This window comes from Aegilops tauschii, chromosome 7, assembly GCF_002575655.3.
Source record: "Aegilops tauschii subsp. strangulata cultivar AL8/78 chromosome 7, Aet v6.0, whole genome shotgun sequence".
Taxonomy (NCBI): Eukaryota; Viridiplantae; Streptophyta; class Magnoliopsida; order Poales; family Poaceae; genus Aegilops; species Aegilops tauschii.
Window position 1 is genome coordinate 176,441,019 of NC_053041.3, and position 20,829 is coordinate 176,461,847.

A 20,829-nucleotide genomic window follows, 5' to 3' on the forward strand; every position below is an offset into this window, starting at 1 on the left:
TTAAAAGGAAGAATAATTGCTCATGTGGCACATCGGTGAGGTGGATAGGCTGCATGTCAAGACAAATAAGATAGTGGGGATGAACTATTTAGGTATTATAGATATATTGTCCATCTCTCTTTATCAGTTTGGACTTTTGGATGAGTTGCCTGGAGCATGAATTCAATATGATATCCGAGCCAAGTGGTCTTGAGTTCAAGACCCTGCCAACACAGTATTAAAAAAAGATTCTGTGGCCTATATCGATCTCACGTCTAAAGACTAAAATAGTCTAGACATGAGGAGAGGTGTTAAAATGTATTGTCTATCTCTCTCCATCAGTTCAGACTTTTGAATAAGTTGGCTGGATGGCTGGAGCATGAATTCAATACACATAACTCGAAAGAGTAGGGAACCTACATTTAGCTCCCACGAGGTTCGACACTCATATATTCCACACCAACCTTGGAAAGTGCTACAATAACTCCCTGCACTTGAGGATTATCAAGTCCTCATTCTAGCAATGTCGTTTGTCACTGGTGGAGGGCTTATAGAACTTCAGAATCTCAAAAATTGTAACATAACTTGAGAAGACGATGACGCAAGTTACTAAGGGTGGTTTTTCTTTGCTTTTCTAGTTAAAAATATGATTGGAAAAGGATAATGGGTAGGGATCAAAGAATATTACCCCCGCAAAGTAGACTCTCGGGTCGGGTTCCGGCACACCCACGAGTATAGAATTATGCTCATGCCCTACCCACAACTAATCAGATCAGGCTTCGGCACTACCCATGGGCGTAAAAACATATCCAAACCCCGCTCATTAGAGTCTAGTACCCACGCTTATCCATGTACATGGGTAAAATTGTCATTTATTATACCTAGGTGATCGGCACCACACTGTGGAGTGGTGATGTCATAGTATTTTTTTTCTCCGGTTCCTTCTCCGTCCGATGAAGCTCAACCGGATCATGATCGTCGGCGTTTTCTGATCTACACTAACGACTTCCGTACCGATGTTTTTCAAGCTCCTGGGTTTCAATAAGATGCTCCGCTGAGACGAAGATCCAAAGACATCAACAAGCTTTCAAGGACTCTGTGTAATTTCTTCTTCTGGTAAGAAAGTTCATGTAAGGCTGGTTTATCTAATAGTAGTATATGGCCTTGCACCTTTCCGGGGAAAAAAAGAGAGTGTGTTTAGGGAGGGGGAACGTTTGGCTCTTGGGTGCTGGTGCACCCGAATTGCAAAACAAATAGTAATTTCAAAGATGGTCGAAAAATCATGAAATATATTGGTAAGAAACTTGATAAAGTGTTACACTCGCGCAAAACTTTTGACGGCGAAATGACTTTCGTGGCATTGTCCAGGAAAAAGTCGAAATCAATACTATATTAGAGGTACTATTCATTGTATATTGTCCTAGACAATTTGTTTTTATGCTCAGGTGTTTTGACGGCAGTTTTTTGTTGTCAATTTCTTTTACAAGTACGCCAATAAGCAATAAGTCAAGTTTGTTCAAAAAAATTCTAAGATTTTTGACATTTTCCTAAATTGCTAAAAATAATGCCTGAAATTCATTTATAGGGTTCATCTACAACTAGGTGTATCCTGTTATTTTCCGTGCGTTTAGATGCTTTTTAGATTTTCTGATTTCCTTTTCTTTTTAGCTGGTGATTTTCTGATTACCAGTGCACACATAAGGGTCACAACCAGCAATGCTAGCCAGCAATACTATTTTTTTTATTACAGTACAATCGAAATCACTCACTCACATACAAAATAGCGGTGAGTGTATACTCATGTATATGAGCGGTATTAATAATTCAACGGTTTTGCTATTTCACATTTAGTGAAATACTTACCTCACATCTAAATCCACCAGAACCATTGGATCTGGATGTGATCACTAGTTTCTTTTGTGGTCGCTAGTTTGTTTAGATGAATTTTGTGATCGCTAGTTGTTCCACTTTCGTGCGTGTGTAGCGTGTCATTGTCTTCGGCCTAAGTCAGGGCTGTTCTTTTTTTCATCTGGGCCTGGTCTTTGTCTCTGTTTGGGCCCGATCTATGTAGAGAGATGTGCTTTTTTTTTTTTGCTTTTTCCAGTGGGCTGCCATGAGAATTGAATGGCAGAGCGAGCACGTTTTTTCTCATGTCTTTTGTTCCTGTTTGCCAGTCTCTACTCACGACTACTCCCATACCCATTCTTTTTACCAACAATTTTGCTTTTAGTTTTTTATTATTGCATTTTAAGCATACTTTTCAATTTTCAACTAAGATTCTCATTTTTGTTGTCAAAAACATGGTGTTGTGTGAGAGGCCCAGTGGCCCACCATGTGCAACTTTTCAACTTTTTTTATTGCTTTTCCTTTCTTTCACTTGTCTCGTTTCTGTTTTGTGCATACCACATCAACGTGTTTTTTTCTCAGTTTCTTTGTTCTATTTTCTCTTTCCATTCGGCCCCATTTCTATGTAGTTTTTTTACGCTAGTTTTTTTTCTTGAAAACCTTCCTTAAACCAAAGTCAAAAGTCCGAGAGTTCAACCAGGATTATATTTTAGTTTTTGTCCCGGTTGCAACTTCACCCTCGATTCGCAACTAGGGCTCGCTGTTTATAGTTGTATCAGTTGCAAGTTCATCATCGACTCACAACCGGTATCGTAATTTTGTGTAGTCCTAGTTGCAAGTCCACCATCGACACTAAATAGGACCCATAGTTTGTTTTTATCCCAGTTGCGACCCAACTTTTTTGTCCCAGTTGCAAGTCCACCCATGACTCGCAACTAAGGGCCGACATTTTTTGGGTCTGAGTTACAACTCCACCCTCGACTCGCAACTAGGGCTCATAGTTTATAGTTGTATCAGTTGCAAGTTCATCATCGACTCGCAACTGGTATCGTAATTTTGTGTAGTCCTAGTTGCAAGTCTACCATCGACACTAAATAGGGCCCATAGTTTGTTTTTATCCCAGTTGCAAGTCCACCCTTGACTCGCAACTGGGGCCCAACTTTTTTTGTCCCAGTTGCAAGTCCACCCACGACTCGCAACTAGGAGCCGACCTTTTTTTGGTCTTAGTCGCTAGTCCACCCTCGACTCGCAACCGGAGCCCATCCTTTTATGTCCCAGTTGCAAGTCCATCTTCGACTCGCAACTCGGGCACGACCTTTTTTGTACCAGTTGCAAGTCCACCCTCGACTTGCAACTAGGGTTGGATCTTGTTTGTCCCAGTTGTAAGTCCACCCTCGACTCGCAACTAGGGCCCGACCATTTTTTCTTCCAGTTGCAAGTCCATCCTTGACTCGCAACTGGAGCCCAACCTTTTTTTGTCCCAGTTGCAATCTCACCCTCGACTCGTAACCGGGACCCGGCATTTTTTCCCCCAATTGCAAGTCCACCCTTAACTAGCGACTGGGGGGTCCGACATTTTTTGGTCTTAGTTGCAAGTCAACCATCGACTCGCAACTGGGTCTGACCCTTTTTTATACCAGTTCCAAGTCAACCATCGACATGCAACTGTGACCTTTGATTTTTTTTCGTAGTTGCAAGTCAACCATCGACTCACAACTAGGTCCGGCCATTTTTAATGAGTTGCAAGTTCCCCATTGACATGCAACGGGACCCTGGATTATGTTTTTTCCCGAGTTGCAAGTCCATCCTTGACTCACAATTGGTCACGATGTTTTTGGACACAATTGCAAGTCCACCATCGACTAACTACTAGGCTCGACCTTTTTTTTATCCAAGTTGCAAATCCACAACAATCTCACAACTGGGCTGAAACATTTTTGTCCTAGTTGCAAGTCCACCATTAACATGGAATTGGTCTATTTGATTATTTTTCCTTTTTCTTTCTCAGAAAGTCACAAATTTTGAAAAAAAATTCAATGTCTTTTTAAAAAAATTGTTCATTTAAAATTTCAGAATTTTAAAAATTGTTCACATTTTCTAAATAAAGTTAAGAATTAGAACTTTCAAATATACTAGAAAATAAAAAATCATGTTTTTCAAAGAAAACTGAAATCTAAATTTTGTTCAAAATTCAAAATATGTTCGAAAAATGTTCACAATTTCCAAAAAATATTTGAATATATTTTTAAAAATCCTGTTTTCCAGAAAAATATTCAAAGTTCCCTACCGCTCGTACGTGCAAAGCTAGCCTAAAACCAAGCACACAAGCAAGCGCCTTGATTGATCTACAGTAGCTTGCATGCGTAGCTGCCACGGCCTAACTTTTTTGAGCGTGTATCTGAACTTGAATCGTGATAGCTTTCTTGTGTATATACTGTTAAGAAACCAAAAAGAAAACAAGTGAAGGGGGCCACAAAACAGATGATAAAATCAATTTAGATTTGAGATATTATCTCACGTCTAGATGTGACATGGTCGGATCCATAATCCAATTAAGCGCGCAGCCCTCCAATTTAATCACCCAAACAGGCAAAAATAAATTTGCTTCTCCCATAACAAACAAACACTGCGGTAAGTGGTCGTTTTGGATGGCCTCTGTATCAATAACAACAAAAGACTCATTGCACATCTGAAAACGAAAGAAAAATGAACGGGCGTTGCATGCTTTTGTTCATTGTGGTAGCTCATCATTCATGCCGAATGGTACGGGCGCTTCATGCTTCATCTGACTTTTGAGACAAGAAGAAAGCACGGTGCACAGGCGCACAAGGAACAATAAAGCTCGAGAGGTCCCACTATAATCATGTGGGAGCGCCTCCATTTTTCCACATCTTAGTCCTACTGATAGAAACACGGATAATTGGTAGGGCAATTCACATGCCACTAAATGCCTGTCACATAATTCAGATCTAGTAACATCTTGATGGCCGAGTAGTGAATAACCATGAACCGCAAGCTGGCACCCCAGAAGAAGAAGAAAGAAAATCAAGAATCTAGGGGCACTTGGGGCCTCCCTCCTTGGTCTTCCAGTTGTTGTAGCAGGGGCAGGCGCCCTTGTTGCCGTAGGTGCCCGGCGGCACGCAGAGGCAGGTGGCGCAGCACTTGTTGCAGTAGGTCAGGCACGCCTTCTTGTACTGCGTCCCCGAGCACCGCGACGAGCACTTGGACGGGCACTCTGCACAGACCGACACAAAAACATCATCAGTTAAAAGAAAAAAGACCAAACGAGACGAAGCGCGGCAAATGCAGAGACACTGCGAGTGCAAGTGGGTTTACCCCATGGCTTGAGCTTGCCGCCGCCGCCACCTCCCATCACCTTCTGCACGGCACGACCCAAAGGAGAAGAAGAGCACCGGTGAGTTCAGGAAACATACATGCATGGCTGAAGGATGAAGGTGAGAGGCGAAGTGGCACGGGTGATTACCACGGGGAACGCGACGGCGAGGACGAGGAGCGCCACGAAGAGGAAGGAGATCTTGGCCATGGTGCTTGCTGTTTCTCTTCTCCGCGCGTGCGTGGCTGGGTAGGAGCGATGTGAATTGTGGGCTTGAGATCTTTTTGGTTGGATCTCCTGGGTATATGTAGGGCAGGAAGGGCAGCTAGCTGGGGGCACGAGGCGGGGGAGAGGGGTGGTGGACGGTGGTGGGGAGTGAGCAGTTATAGAAGCATTACTGTGGAGAGGACGGGCTGTACAGGCTGTGAAGGGTTACGGTGGTGGGGAGTCTCCTGCTGTCTGTACTCGGCATGTGATGCTCCACTGGCTGCTCTGACCATGCATGCGTTACAGGGACGTCCGCGTTACAGACCTGCAGTGCACCGCGACCCCGCTCTGTTTTTCCGTGGGAAGGCTCTTGCTTTTGCATTTGTGCCGTGCCGAGGGTAGGTGATACTATAACCGTGAGATAGGCAGATTTCTGATAAGATATCTGGGATCACAATCAGCAAAATAGTATCTCTTCTAGTAATGAGGTAGAAGTTGGACTCTTGGCAACGCCAACATTCATCTTTGATTTGGTTTTGCGAACAATAACTGTCGTACTAGAACAAAACCACACTTGGTGTGTTATGTTAGAAATTAGTAAAAGATAAAGACACAGTTCATTAGCAGATAACCTCTGGTTGCATATTCATGTAGGGCTTGTTTTAGTTTGATCTGTAGCAAAGTTTTACAGGGAAAATTCAGTTACTAGAGTATTTATTAGTTGTTATTTTTTGAATGATTCGAAGATTGCTCACCACGCCTGCCGCGCGGTAGTATTTATTAGTTGTTGACATATAATTATCATGTGTTTGTACGTATATTGCTGGCAATAACTATTACTCCTACTACTAGGAGTAAACCTAATTTTGGCAGGGATGTTGGTTGATCAGCAGCGGGCATTGCGCAAAGGTGACATGCACAAATCGAGAGAGAAAATATCAAAAAAATAGCAACTCCAATGGGGCGACTCATTTCGTCCGCGGCCGTCCGTTTGGGTCGGCGCGGACAGAAAAGGCGGCCCAACACGCCGACCCAAACGGACGCGCGTCCGTTTTTCGTCCGCGGGCGACCCATTCCCGGCCCATTTTTAGCCTGATTTGCGTCGGCGCGGACACGCGACGGACGCGCGCGCGCTCGCCTACCCCTGTCCCCGGGCCCGCTGGTCTGTGGCACATTGGCCTCCCCTCTCACCCCCCTCCACCCCCCCCCCCCCCCCCGGCCAACAAGCAACCCTCGCCCCGCCTCCTCCGTCACCGACGCCGCCGCCCATTTTTGCCGGCGACTCTGCCGCCGCCTCCACATCCGCCCAGCAATGCCGCCCCTGCCCCCAGTCGCCCGCCGCCGCCGTTTTGCCGCCGGGGAGCAAACTGGTTCCCGCCGCCGCTTCCCCCACCGCACAGCCGCCCGCGACCAAGAAGACGCCTCGCCGCCCCCGCCACATCCGACCGGCACGCTCGTCGGACGCCGGCAGGGTAGCTAGCTGGTCTGTGGGCGCCGCGTCTCCCCTCGCTGGCCGTCTCCTTCTTCGACGCCCGCAAGCTGTTCGACAGTTTGCCAAGGTACGAAAATGGACTCCGCCGACGAGTTCTTTTTCCACAATTTCCTTTGCGACTCCGACGATTCATCGTCCGACGACGAGGAGGAGATATTGGTTGCCGTGTTGGTCCATCACCACCTCAACAACCAGCGGCCGTTGTTCCGTGGCTCCATTCCGGGCCACCTTCCGGCTTTGAATCGTAACCGAGAGAGCGGGCATTTCCTTCTCTGGAAGGACTGCTTTGATACAACAAACCCGTTGTTCAAACATCACAAATTCCGCCGCCGGTTCTGTATGAGTAGGCATGTTTTCAACCGTATTAGAGAGGGAGTGGTCGGCTATGATGACTACTTCGAGTGCAAAGAGGATGCCGTCGGCAAGATTGGTTTCTCCTCTTATCAGAAATGCACTGCCGCCATCCAAATGCTTGCATATGGAGTGCCCGGTGATCTCATTGACGAGTACGTCCGTATGAGCGAGTCTACATGCCTAGAGTCCCTGTATAAGTTCTGCAAGGCTGTGATTGCTATGTTTGGCCCTGAGTACTTGAGAGAGCCGACAGCTGAAGATACAGCCCGTTTGTTGGCGATGAATGCCAGCAGGGGCTTCCCGGGGATGCTTGGCAGCATAGACTGCATGCACTGGGAGTGGAAGAACTGCCCTTCTGCTTGGCAAGGGCAGTATAAGGGACATGTCAGGGCTTGCACTGTCATACTAGAGGCCATGGCGTCTCAAGATCTGTGGATCTGGCACTCTTTCTTTGGCATGGCTGGATCACACAATGATATCAACGTGCTTCAGCGCTCGCCGGTGTTTGCTAGGTTTGCCGAAGGCAACAGCCCACCGGTGAACTTTACTGTCAACAGCCACAACTACGACAAAGGGTACTATTTGGGTGACGGTATCTATTCTCAGTGGACCACTATTGTCAAGACAATACCCAACCCTGTCGGAGAGAAAAGGGAAAGATTTGCCCAAGAGCAAGAGAGTGCTAGAAAGGATGTCGAGCGTGCCTTTGGTGTTTTGCAATCTCGATGGGGCATTGTTCGGTATCCTGCTAATACTTGAAGCACGCAGAAACTATGAGAGGTGATGACTGCTTGTGTGATCATGCACAATATGATCGTAGAAGACGAGCGTCCGGAACGTCTGTACGATCAAGGCTTTCAGTTTCAGGGTGAGAATGTTGTGCCTGAGCATGGAGTAGCGGCAACATTTGAGCAGTTCACTCAGTTTCATGAAGACATGCGTGATTGGGAAACTCACGTGCAACTGCAAAATGATTTGGTTGAGGATATGTGGACTCATGTTGGCATCAATAGATGTATCTTCTTTTATTCGTTTGCAAAACTATGTGAAACATTTTTATTTGTATTTGGCTTGTAAAACTATACTATTTATTTGGGCGGCTAAACTATTTTACTTGTTATTTCATTTCACAATATATTTGAATGCAAATCAATGTAAAATTGGGCGGCCAGCCGGCCATGCCTGCACATATGGGTCGGCGCGTTGGGCGCGCTGCCGACCCATATGAAAAACAGGGCGGACGCCGGGCGGGCGGCCGACCCAAACGGAAAAAAAGCGGACGAAATCGTCGTCCGTTTAGGTCGGCCCGTTGGAGTTGCTCTAAAGATATACAAAAGTTTTTTTTTAGGTAAAGATATACAAAAGTTTTTTTCTCGCAAATATGCAAAAGTTTGACAGCAAACAAACTGATGGTGGCTAAATTTGTGGGCATTCAGAGTTTTGCTGCAGTTCATGAGGAGGATAACAAACCAAATGGACGTTGGTAGATGAGTAGTGTTATTCTTGCTGCCAACAAGTTGCAAGCCAAAGTGGATGAGCTATAAATACAGAGTGGTGCTGCCGGGTAGAAATTAATCAGGACTCCTTTGATTCAAAGTAGGTGTATATTATTATTTGGAGGATTTGGATCATCTGAAAAATTCCTACGTAGAATTTCGGTTGTGTACTTTGGGGCTCATTCCACTTAATTAAATTATGATTCCCGTGCAGTGGTCATATCCTAAGGGCAACTCCATCGCATGACCCCAAACAGACATCCGTTTTGTCTGGATTTCATCCGTTTGGGATGACAATAGGGCAGTGTCTGTCTGAATTTGGTTTTGCGTCGGCCGGGCGCTCAACGCACGGCCGCATCTTCGGTTCCATCTCGTCCGCCGGAGGCCAAGTACAACAAAATGAAGCATAGCAAAAAAAAAAGTTAAATCAAACATAACAACATGTTCCAAATAGTCTTTTATTACAATCCAATTAAAATTTTAAAAATATCCAATAGTCTTACAAAACCACTCAAAGTTTACGTACACGAAAAGAGATTAAAACGATAGATCTACTGATTGCCAATGTGATCCCACATGTGCTCAACCAAGTCATCTTGCAGCTGCGTATGAGTGTTCCGATCACGCAACTCACGATGAAATTGGGCAAACTGTTTAAAGATTGCAGGAGGTGGGTGCTCAGGCTCAACATTCTCATCCTGAAAATCAAACCCTTGGTCGTAGATACTGCCATCACGCTCATTCTCAACGATCATGTTGTGCATGATCACACAAGTAGTCATCACCTCCCAAAGTTTCTGAGTGCTTCACTCTCAATGGGGTTTCAAACAATACCCCATTGAGACTGGAGCACATCAAATGCACGCTCCACGTCTTTCCTATCACTCTCCTGCATTTGGGCAAACCTCTGTCTCTTCTCTCTTTGCAGATTGGGTATGGTCTTCACAAGAGTGGACTACTGGGGATAGATACCATCAACTAGATAATATCCCTTATTGTAATGGCGGCCATTGATCTCAAAGTTGACCTCGGGGCAGTGGTCTTCTGCAAGCCTTGCAAACACTGGAGAATGTTGAAGAACACTAATATCATTGTGAGAACTAGCCATGCCAAAGAAAGAATGTCATATCTACAGATCTTGTGAAGCCACAGCTTCAAGTATGACAGTGGCACCTTTCACATGTCCTTTGTACTGGCCCTGCCAAGTAAACAGACAGTTCTTCCACTTCCAATGCATACAATCTATACTACCAAGCATGCCCGGAAAGCCCCTCTCGGCATTTATCGTTAACAGCCTCTCTGTATCAGCGACATTTGGTTCTCTCGGGTATTCAGGACCGAACACTGCCACCACGGCCTTGCAGAAACTATACAGTGAAAGGAGACATGTGGACTCACTCATACGCACATACTCATCCACAAGATTGCGGCCCGAGTGCGGAGCGACGATTGGTGAGGAAGAAAAGGGGCTGCTCCCCCGACGGGCAAAGCAAAGTGGATGGCGGGCGTGGCGGCGATGGCGAGGGGCCGAGGGCGGAGCGACGCAAGGGAGGAAGAAATGGGGCTGTGTCACCGACGGATGGGCCAGGGAAGGACATGGGCGCACGTTCCGCTTGTCCGCGCGCTGTCTGTTTGGCCGCAAACGCGATCCAAAATTGGGCCGAGAATGAGTCAAAAGCAGACCGGAAACGGACATTTGTCCATTTAATCCCGCGCGTTGGACCGGAAACGGACGCGGGCTTGTACGCTTTGGGGTCGTGCGTTGGAATTGCTTAGTTTCACCGGAACTAACTAGTGACCGGAGTAGATGGCCACACGGAGGCGCCGTGTCCATTGCGGAGAGCGCACCGGGGAAAAAGACGAGAAAAATATCATGTGCGCTACTACTGTAGCTCAGATTAGAACTTGAGCAGGTCCTGCAGTATCAGCAGCGACGGGACTGGCCTAGGGCGTACCCTTCCCAACGACCTACTACGCCGTAGTAGCTGCAACGCTGCGGCAGGTCTGGAGCAGAGCGCGCGCGGTTCCCGGCGGCGAGTGGGCAAGCATCGACCCATTGCGCGGTCGCACGGTGCACGGCGGTGTCCCCGTCGACGCGCGTGCGCGCGCTGTGACTGCTGCGGTGCTGCTATGCTGGTAGTTGTTGCTGGTGGAGTATTTGGCACTTGCCATTACCACCCCGCATGTGACCGCAGCTGCCGCGGAGGTCTTCCCGTCTCACATGGGAGAGCCCCACCCGGATGGCGACGCCATCATGGCCCGGTGCGACGAGCCAAACACGACGGGGGCTCACCGTCAGAGGGGGGACGCGGTGGTCTGCGTTTGTGCATGTGCCGTGGTTGCCGGATGCCGGCCGGTGAAAGCAATGGGACTGCAGGAGGAGCAGGTAACATGGGGAGTACTGTGGAGTGTGGCAGCGGCCAGGAGAGGCGACTGTTAGGTTGGGAGTCATTGATGCCGACGCCGTTGGGTTTTTCCCGTTTCCACTGGCTACTCATGTGACGACATTTATCACCGGTGCGCGCGATACCCCGAACATCGTCCTCGTCCAGCACGGTGCCTTGATTGGATGACCGTGAAGCCTCACAGCCACCTCAATACACCCGAATGGTTGTAGCTAGCCTTGTAGTGGGGCGGAAAAATAAGTTGAGCTTGACTCTAGGCTAGGCCCCAACTTCGAACTTGCTGGGCCTAGTGAAGGTCAGCTAGCCAGAGATAATTACCTTTTCTCTTTTCTCGCGGGGAAGCTTGCCAGCGATAATGTTTTGCTAAATTGCAAAATATCAAGATCAATTGGACTCTGTTAATTTAAATCTATACTACTTAGAGTGTACCAGTTTTGAATTGGGCATGATCATCAATCCTAGCCATTCGTGTGCTAAATCCAACGGCTGAGTGGGATTCGCAATGAACAGTACATCGCTGCTCCATCCACAATGTTCCAGAATGATCGCCTCATCCTTCTCAAAATAAGTGGCCCATATTGATTCCTCTTGGCCCATGTTGCAGTTTGAGGACGTGTTGAGCCCATGAAAAATTGTTTTCAGAGAGGAAATATACAGTAAAGTTATACTCTCTTCATCCCACAATATAAAACATTTCGGCAAGCAATTTTATGAATTATTTTCTTTCTTAACAAAGTACGGGGATTACATATATTAACTCCTACTTTTTTTAATGTATTTTCTTTCTGCATCCGTACATAAACGATATTTTCATTTTGCCTTGAACCTATTGGCAAGTCTATGTTTTTTTTAAACCAAAAGTCCATAATAATGTTAAAACGTGCGTTGCACGTGCATACATACTAGTATACGCAGAAGATAAGCATAGAAAAATAGCAATGAGAAAACAGTACTATTCCTTGTAGGTTGTGAATTTCTTTTGACATTTCCATATGCGGCTGATTTTTATCTTGAAAGTTTAGTCTCACATTGTAGAGAGATAGTTTGGCAATGCAATACACGTTGTATTGATTGGGTGCAGATGCACGTATAAATAGAGTACAAGCAGGCCTCAACCTTAACTATACGCAACTAGGAGGTGGGCTAGGATATACACAAATACATGCAACACATATATATTCAACACCACCCCGCAGTCAAAGCGTCGCCGGAGACACAGAGACTGGACCGAAACTCCTTGAAGACAGGAGTAGGCAATCCCTTAGTCATCACGTCAGCAAACTGTTGCATCGTCGGGACGTGGAGAACCCGAACACGGCCAAGTGCAACCTGCTCACGCACAAAGTGAATATCGAGCTCAATATGCTTCGTACGTCGATGGTGCACCGGGTTGGCGAAGAGTTAAACCGCACTGACGTTATCGCAGTAGACAAGAGTGGCCTTGTGAACATCACAAAGCAACTCCTGGAGCAGTTGATGGATCCAAGAGCATTCGGCCACGGCGTTGGCCACGACCCGATACTTTGCCTCGACGCTGGAGTGGGAGACCGTGGGCTATCGCTTCAATGACCAAGAGATCAACGAGGGCCCAAGGTAGACGCAATAGCCGAACGTAGAGCGTCGGGTGTCGGGGCAGCCTGCCCAGTCGGTGTCGGAGTACGCGACAAGGTCGGTGGAGGCGGAGGCCGTCAGGGTGAGACCCAAGGACATAGTGCCGCGTATGTAACGAAGAATACGCTTCACCAAGGTCCAATGGGAGTCACGCGGGAAGTGCATGTGGAGGCACACCGGCTGAGCTACTGCAGGTCCAGTCGGGTTAGCGTCAGGTACTGTAAGGCACCAACAATGGAGCGATAAAACGCTGCATCGGACGCGAGAGACCCCTCTAGAGCAGAGACCTTCGCCTTCATGTCGACAGGAGTAGGCGCCGGCTTGCAGTTAAGCATACCGGCACGCTCTAGAAACTCGTGGGAGTACTTCTGCTGATGCAGGAAGAAGCCATCAGCCCGACGGACCACCTCGATGCCGAGGAAATGGTGCAGAGGCCCCAAGTCCTTGAGGGCGAACTCATCACGAAGACGAGTCGTGACCCGCTGAATGAGCTCGGGGTGGACGCCGTGAGGATGATGTCGTCGGCGTAGAGCAGCAAATATGCAGTGTCAGCTCCCTGATGATACACAAAGAGTGAGGCATCGGAGCGAGTGAACCGAAAGCCCAGGGACTACAGGAAGGCGGCGATACGCTGGTACCAAGCCCGTGGTGCCTGCTTCAACCCGTAAAGAGAACGGGAGAGCAAGCACACGAAGTCCGGATGCTCGGCGTCCACGAAACCAGTGGGCTGCTCACAGAACACCTGCTCGGCAAGATGACCGTGCAAGAAGGCGTTGGAGACATCCAACTGATGCACAGGCCAGGCTCGCGTGACCGCCAACTGAAGCACGGTGTGGATGATGCCCGGTTTCACAACCGGAGCGAAGGTGTCGGTGAAGTCCACGCCCGCACATTGCCGAAAACCATGAACCACCACCGATCCTTGTATTGCTCAAGAGAACCATCCGGGCGGGTCTTGTGGCCGAACACCCACTTGCTAGTGATGACATTGGCACGAGGGGGTCGCGGAACAAGATGCCATGTGCGGTTGCGCTGCAAGGCGTCGAACTCCTCCTGCATCGCTGTGAGCCAGTGGGGATCCTGAAGGGCAGCACGAGTGGAGGTGGGGATGGGTGACGACGTCGATGTTGAGGCAGTGCATACATACTCGTCGGAGGAGTAGCGCGTGCTGGGCCGATGAACACCCTCCCAAGCGCGGGTCGTCACACCGAGAACCGGACCGATGGGGGCGGCCGAGCCTGCACTGGGGGCCAAGTCGGCGGCGGCAACTGGTCCCGCGGCGGGCCCAGGGGCGGCGGCGGCCGCGGGGCCGGATGCGGCGGCAGTCTGGCGGGCCACGGCGGGAGAGGCGGCAGCCGGACGGGCCATGGCGGGAGCGGCGACAGGCGAGGAGGGTGTCGAGCCCATCGCTGGAGAGGGGGCGCCGTCCGGAGTGCCTGTTGCGGCGCCGGGGTGGGGGCCCGGTCGGACTCAACCTCGTAGGTCGGAGTCGGAGACCCAGGGGCCCAGTCCGACTCGACCTCGAGGGAGGGAGTCGGGAACCCGGGCGGCGGCAGAAGGCGCCGGGCAGGTGGGACCACCTGGGGCCGCGACCGCGCATTCCAAGCAAGGGGCACGGGGGTCGGCGCCGAGGGAGTCGGAGCCGGATATACCTGAAAAAAGGGAACATCGTCTCGACGAAATACACATGCCTCAAGGTGTACACGCGATGAGTGACAGGATCATAGCACCGGTAACCTTTTGTGTTAGAGGGATAGCCAAGGAAGACGCATGGGAGTGAACGTGGCGCGAGTGTGTGTGGAGTGGTGGACGCGGTGCTAGGATAGAAAAGACACCCGAAGATGCGAAGACCGTCATAGGACGGCGGTGCACTGAAGAGAAGGTGGTGGGGGGCCTAGTTCCACGGAGGACGACACGGACGGATGTTAACTTAAAGGGTAGCGGTGGCAAGAGCATCAGGTCAAAACCAAGCGGGCACGTTAGGGTGAAAGAGTAACGTGCGAACACAGTCATTAAGAGTGCAAAGAATGCGCTTGGCACGGCCGTTCTGCTGTGAGGTGTATGGGAAAGTTAGACGGAAGATGGTGCCGTGAGAGGTGAGAAGAGCGTCGGTGTCAATACCGGCAGATCTCGAGTAGGGGGTCCCAAACTGTGCGTCTGAGGACCAATGGTAACAAAGGACGATGGGGACACAATGTTTACCCAGGTTCGAGCTTTCTTAAAGGAGGTAAAACCCTACGTCCTGCTTGATTGTATTCAATGAGTATAGGGGTTACAAGAGTTGATCTACCTCGAGATCATAATGGCTAAACCCTAGCTGTCTAGCCTATGAGAATTCTGATAGCCTCTACGGACTAAACCCTCCGGTTTATATACATACCGGAGGGGCCTAGGGTTATACAAAGTCGGTTTGTAGAGGAAGGGAGTAATACATCCGGACACCAAAACTTGCCATCCACGCATATAGGAGTCATGCCCGGACACGGGGGATAACCTTCCGATCTGTCTTCACGGCCCATCAATCCGACCCATATCAAATAGGCCGGATACCCGAGGACCACCTAATCCAGGACTCCCTCAGTACCCGAACTTGCCTTCAATGACGAGGTAGTATCCGGCTTATGTCTTCGGCTTTGCAAGGCGGGTTCTTCACCATATTTCGGACTGACGACAGTTCGGTCCTGACCTTCATGTTCTGCCTTTTAAGATCCCTTCCTATTGTCGCCTCGATCTCCGTGCGCCGGGTGAATGCGAACGGTCCACAACAATAACCTTTACAAATAAACCCCTCACCACGCAGGAGTGGCGTATATATAAAAAGGCTAGATCCCCAAATGCCATCCACATCGCGTAGAAATCCTCATAGCCAGCCACGGAAAAATTCCAGAACATGGCTAGCGCTCCTAGCTCATCTTCGCGCCCTCATGTCCCTCAAGTGGGAGATTGGCGAAGTTGTTCAGTATCTCACCTTCAGCTGAATCGACTTCAGATGCAGGGATATCTCCCTCTCGCAGATCTAGTCACCGTGCGGGCGGGATTGGCCTCAATCGGCAATGACATGCTAGCAGAGAATTTCCCCAACCCCAACAAGGAGGAGAGGGTGTGCTTCATTTCGTTTCTTCTGCGGGGCTTAGGATTCCCGATCCACCCCTTTCTCAGGGGTCTGTTAGAGTTCTACGGGATCCAGCTGCACAATATCACTCCAGGTTCTATTCTGCACATCTCGGGTTTTGTCGCTCTCTATGAACTGTTTCTGGGCTGCGAGGCTCATTTTGAACTATGGTGAAAGTTATTTTGCCTCGTTCCTTGTCATCGAGGAGGTTCCATATTTGAAGTGGGCGGCGCCAAAGTATGGCGTAGCCAGATCAGGTTACCCTATCGGAACTCCCAAGGAAGTATCCCAAGAATGGTCTTCGGAATAGTTTTACATTGAGGACGTTCCCCTTCCGAACCCAGTTCGGCGTGGTCTCCCCAAATTCTCCAGTGCTCCTTTGAAGAAACGCCTCAATTGGCGCCCCCGGAGTCCCAAGGAGGAAGACAGTGCGGAAGTGAAGAGGTTGGTCAGCACGGTCAGATTACTTGCTCATTCCAGGCTCTCGGTAATCGAAGTCATGGCTATCACGATAAATCGATGTATTCAACCTCTCCAGTCCAGAGTGACCCCTTTATGGTGTTACAACAGAGAGGACAACGCATCTCGTTATAGATGCAAGGGCCCGGATACCCTAGCCGAACTAGCCATAATCTTGGCCGAGCTTTATAAGGGGGAGAAAGAAGATTTCTCCGTTTAAATTGCCGGGAAGGCTTTTCCATGTACAACCCCATCGAATGGGTATGTTTTTGATTATCGGCACTTGTTCTTCCTCGTTATCGAGGCATGCTAATCAATTTTTTCTTATTGTCTTAAAGCAGTCATGGAGGAAGGTCGTCGAGAACATTCATTGCCCCTCCCCACAGCTAGAGGATTATGCTCGCAATGAAGACCCCGTCTTCTGCGAGGATCTGAATATATACATAGAGTTTGATGATGGAGTATTTTATCAAGCGAGCCTTGACGGCTTGGAAGTGGCCATTACAACCGACTACCCCCGCCTTTACCCTTTCTCCATTGTAAGTATTTGGAAAGTTTCCTCAAAAAGAAACCCCTACTTGCACCTTATCCATCACATTAAATTTGTGCTTCATAGGATCGGCACTCAGCAAGCCGCACTCCGGCAAGAGCAGCCTCTAAGAAGGCAGCCTTTACGCAGGGCGATCGTTCAAAACAAAAGGAAAGCAGGAGTGCTGTCGAGCCCCCTCCTTCTTCAAAGAGGTATGTCCTTTGATATGTTGCTAAGCATGAGATCAGATCGTTAAATTTATCCTCTACATTATTTTAGGAGGAGCACACGGCAAACCGTGGGCAAACGGCCCGCTAGCCGAGTATCAGCTAATCCGACTCCTAGCTCGTCAACGAGAGCTGATACAGTGCCGGATTCGCCCCTTCATGAGGATTCGGATGACGTATCCGTCATGAATTCCGAGGTGGAAAGCGTGATGAATCGTCGACGACTAAAAGAGGCCATGCGCGCTCCAGTTTTCACTGGACAAGAATTCACCGCCCTCAGCTCCGTGGACGCATGTATCTGAGCTACCCGGGACGGACTTGCCGGAGTTACTCAACTGTTTTCAAAGGATATGCAGGTAATAGTTTTTGCAAATTTAATAGATATATGCTAGTAGCCCCGAGAGTTGAAGCGGTTAGGCCAATCGATTTAAGGATCGTTATGACCAGCAGGTTCTCAGGGAGAGAAATAACACACTATCCTAGGAGCTGAAAACAAATCAGACAAAGCTGAATGCCGCCACCACAGAGCTTGCAGAGATGAAAAAAGCCACTATGACCACTGATCAGAAGAACAGGCTCGAGGAGGAAAAGGATAAGCAGGCCGAAGAGATAAAGAGCTTAAGGGCTCAGTTATTGGTCGTGCAAAAAGATAATAAGAAGTTGAAAGGCGGCATATTCGGTAAGACCTTTTGAACCATCCAATGGGCTCACAGTATCCCATAATTCGGATTTTGTCACAACTCTTTTGTTGCAGGTCTGTTAACCGGTCGGCCTGAAGAGGAAGTATCCGAATTTTGAGGCGACGTGCTTAAGGAGCTGTCCGTCGTGCATGAGCGGACCCGGAAAGCTATGAGAAGTATGGCTAAGGCCCTATGGCCATCCGATGCCCCTCCATTGGCGAACCTGTTCAAAGGTGCTCGGCGCCGTTTCGAGCTATGGAAGGCGTCCGCATGCCGGGAAGGTGCACGAGAGGCGTGGGTGATGGTGAAAACGCGCTACACCGGACTCGATCCGAATCATATCGCCCGAGTAGGACCTCAGGGGCCAGATGGAAAAGAGATTCCCGTGAAACTTGGTATATGGCCAAGTGATGATAGCTGCGAAATATTCTCAAGAAGACTGTAGTTTAGACAGTCTTATAGATGGTATAGACAAAGAGTAGGCGTCCAATTCAATGTATCAATGTACTGTTATCATCGAACACATCTCCAACCGAACATGTCAAATTTGTCATCGCAGGCCTTTGGCTTCAACCTCCGAACCAAGAAGGTGGAGTGTTTCCGGATACCATGTTAGAATGTGAAAAACATTCATTATGTCCGGAAACCAGGCAATCCAGTCATATTTATCAAACAGACAAAATTTGTTCGGGGAGTTATGTTATATTACTTATTTAACGTAAGAAACATCTTCCAAGGAAAATAGTTCCGTTAGGGGTTCCTTTCCTTGGGTTGGCATGCTTAATTATGTGTGCCTAGGCTTTGATCCGAATTACGGGGAGCCTATCCAGTATTGTTTTTAGAAGAATTATAAAAACGTAAACAATCTGTCGTTGTTTGCCGGCCAATTATTCTCTTAAGAACGCTAGCTTTTGGCTTCACCCGTCTGAGGTACAGGTCCGGATTACCCGGTTGTAGCAATCGCAGAGGTGCTCCCTTTACACCCTAGCCAAACAATCGGGAACGTAGGGTATAAACACAGGAGCGAGGCAACCCAGCTTGGCAAAAAATTAAGTCATAAAGGTGCATATAATGGCAAAAGGTGTATATAACAAACGACATAGACAGTGTAAGCCACAAGCTTTTAGTAATAAGCTTCGTCAAAGAAGCCCCCAGTCATAGTGGAATGTATACATTTATAGATGCGTACCCCTAACGGTTCGGCAAATCCGAACACACTCTGGGATGTATAAAAAAGGTAAAAACTAAAAAGAAGAGGAGAAAAAAGGAAACTAGAAAAAAAATAAAAAGGATGCAGCCGAACTATCCATAGAATCGTCGGAACCGAGCAGCGTTCCATGGATTCGGCTCAAGGAGATTATCCGATGCATTACGAAGGCGATAAGCTCCTCCTCTAAGAACTCCATCTATGATGAAGGGGCCCTCCTATTTTGGTTTGAGCTTATCCTTATTCTTCTCTGGGAGGCACAAAATGAGTTCGCCGATGTTATAAGTCTTGGCCCGCACTTCTCTGCTTTGGTATCGCCTAGCCTGTTGTTGATAAAATGCGGAACGGGCTCGTGCAATATCATGCTCCTCTTCAAGGCCGTCTAGGTCATCCTGCCGATCGAGCTCAACTTCTCTCTCTTCGTACATGCGCACTCGAGGTGAGTCATGAATAATGTCGCAGGGCAAGACAACTTCTGTGCCGTACACCATGGAAAAAGGTGTATCCCGTCGTTTGATTAGGCGTAGTCCGCAGCCCCCAGAGCACGGAATCGAGTTCCTCAACCCAGTGCTTATCTGACTCCCGTAGGGAGCACACCAGTCTGGGTTTAATGCCGCTCATTATTAGGCCATTAGCCCGTTCAACCTGACCGTTTGTTTGAGGGTGGTAGACGGATGCATAGTCAAGTTTAATGCCCAAGTTGGCACACCATTCGCCTCATCGACTGTGAAATTGGAGCCATTATCAGTGATGATGTTGTGCGGGACACCATAACGGTGTACCACGCCGGATATAAAGTCGATCACTGGCCCTGCTTCAGCCGTTTTTACTGGTTTGGCCCCTATCCACTTAGTGAATTTATCCACCATAACCAGTAAATATTTCTTCTTGTGGCTTCCCCCTTTAAGGGGTCCGACCATATCTATCCCCCAGACCGTGAAAGGCCAAGTGATGGGGATTGTTCTTAAGGCAGTGGGAGGCATATGACTTTGATTGGCGAAAAGCTGACACCCCACGCACCGTTGCACAAGGGCTTGTGCGTCTGCTCGGGCCGTTGGCCAGAAGAAACCTGTCTGTAAGGCCTTGCTTATGAGGGCCCGAGCTGCGGCGTGAGGACTCCAGTAGTGCTTTTCTTGTATAGTTCACCTTCGCGAACTTTATAGGCTTTAGAACGTCGAACTATGCGACGGGCCTCATTTTGATCATCAGGAAGCTCCTGCCTATTAAGGCAGGCCAGGAAGGGCTCGGTCCATGGAGCAATAACGGCCATGATTTCATGGGCAGAGGATATTATTTCGGTACCCGAACCCCCGATGATATCCGTATTGTGTTCGGATGCTGGGGGCATGAACAGGTCTGGATTAGTGTTTCCGCTCTCGTCCTGCCACACCACGGATGGCTTGAAGAGCCTTTTCACAAAGGTTTTGGGCGGGACGAGGTCGCGCTTGGCGCCATTCGAACAAGGATGTCCGCTGCGTGGTTACTATCTCGAGCAATGTGATGAAACTCGAGCCCCTCGAATCGAGCCGGTATTTTTAATACGGCGTTTCGATACGCCGCCATTTTTGGATCTTTTGCATCGAACTCTCCATTTATCTGGGATATTGCAAGGTTTGAATCACCGCACACCTCTAGGCGTTGTATGCCCATGGAGACAGCCATTCAGAGACCATGTAGAAGTGCCTCGTATTTGGCTGCGTTATTGGAGTCCGTATACATGATTTGCAGCACATAGCGGACTGTGTCCCCCATAGGGAATGTCAACATGCAACCAGCTCCCAGTCCGGCTAGCATTTTAGTGCCGTCGAAGTTCATGATCCAGTTGGAGTATGAACTGTACTCTTTAGGGAGCTCGGCTTCCGTCCACTCAGCAACGAAATCGGCCAGCACCT

At 48.7% G+C, this 20,829-nt stretch overlaps 1 protein-coding gene across 1 annotated transcript; it reads right to left on the bottom strand.

The window, feature by feature from the left end:
- Positions 1-4,522: 4,522 nt before the first annotated feature.
- Positions 4,523-5,528, bottom strand: LOC109746255 (gibberellin-regulated protein 5). Its single transcript, XM_020305376.4, has 3 exons — positions 5,309-5,528; positions 5,161-5,203; positions 4,523-5,059 (listed from the first exon to the last, which is right to left on the bottom strand). The coding sequence occupies exons 1-3, from the start codon at positions 5,366-5,368 to the stop codon at positions 4,878-4,880; spliced, it is 285 nt and encodes a 94-aa protein (XP_020160965.1). The 5' UTR covers positions 5,369-5,528; the 3' UTR covers positions 4,523-4,877.
- Positions 5,529-20,829: the final 15,301 nt, after the last annotated feature.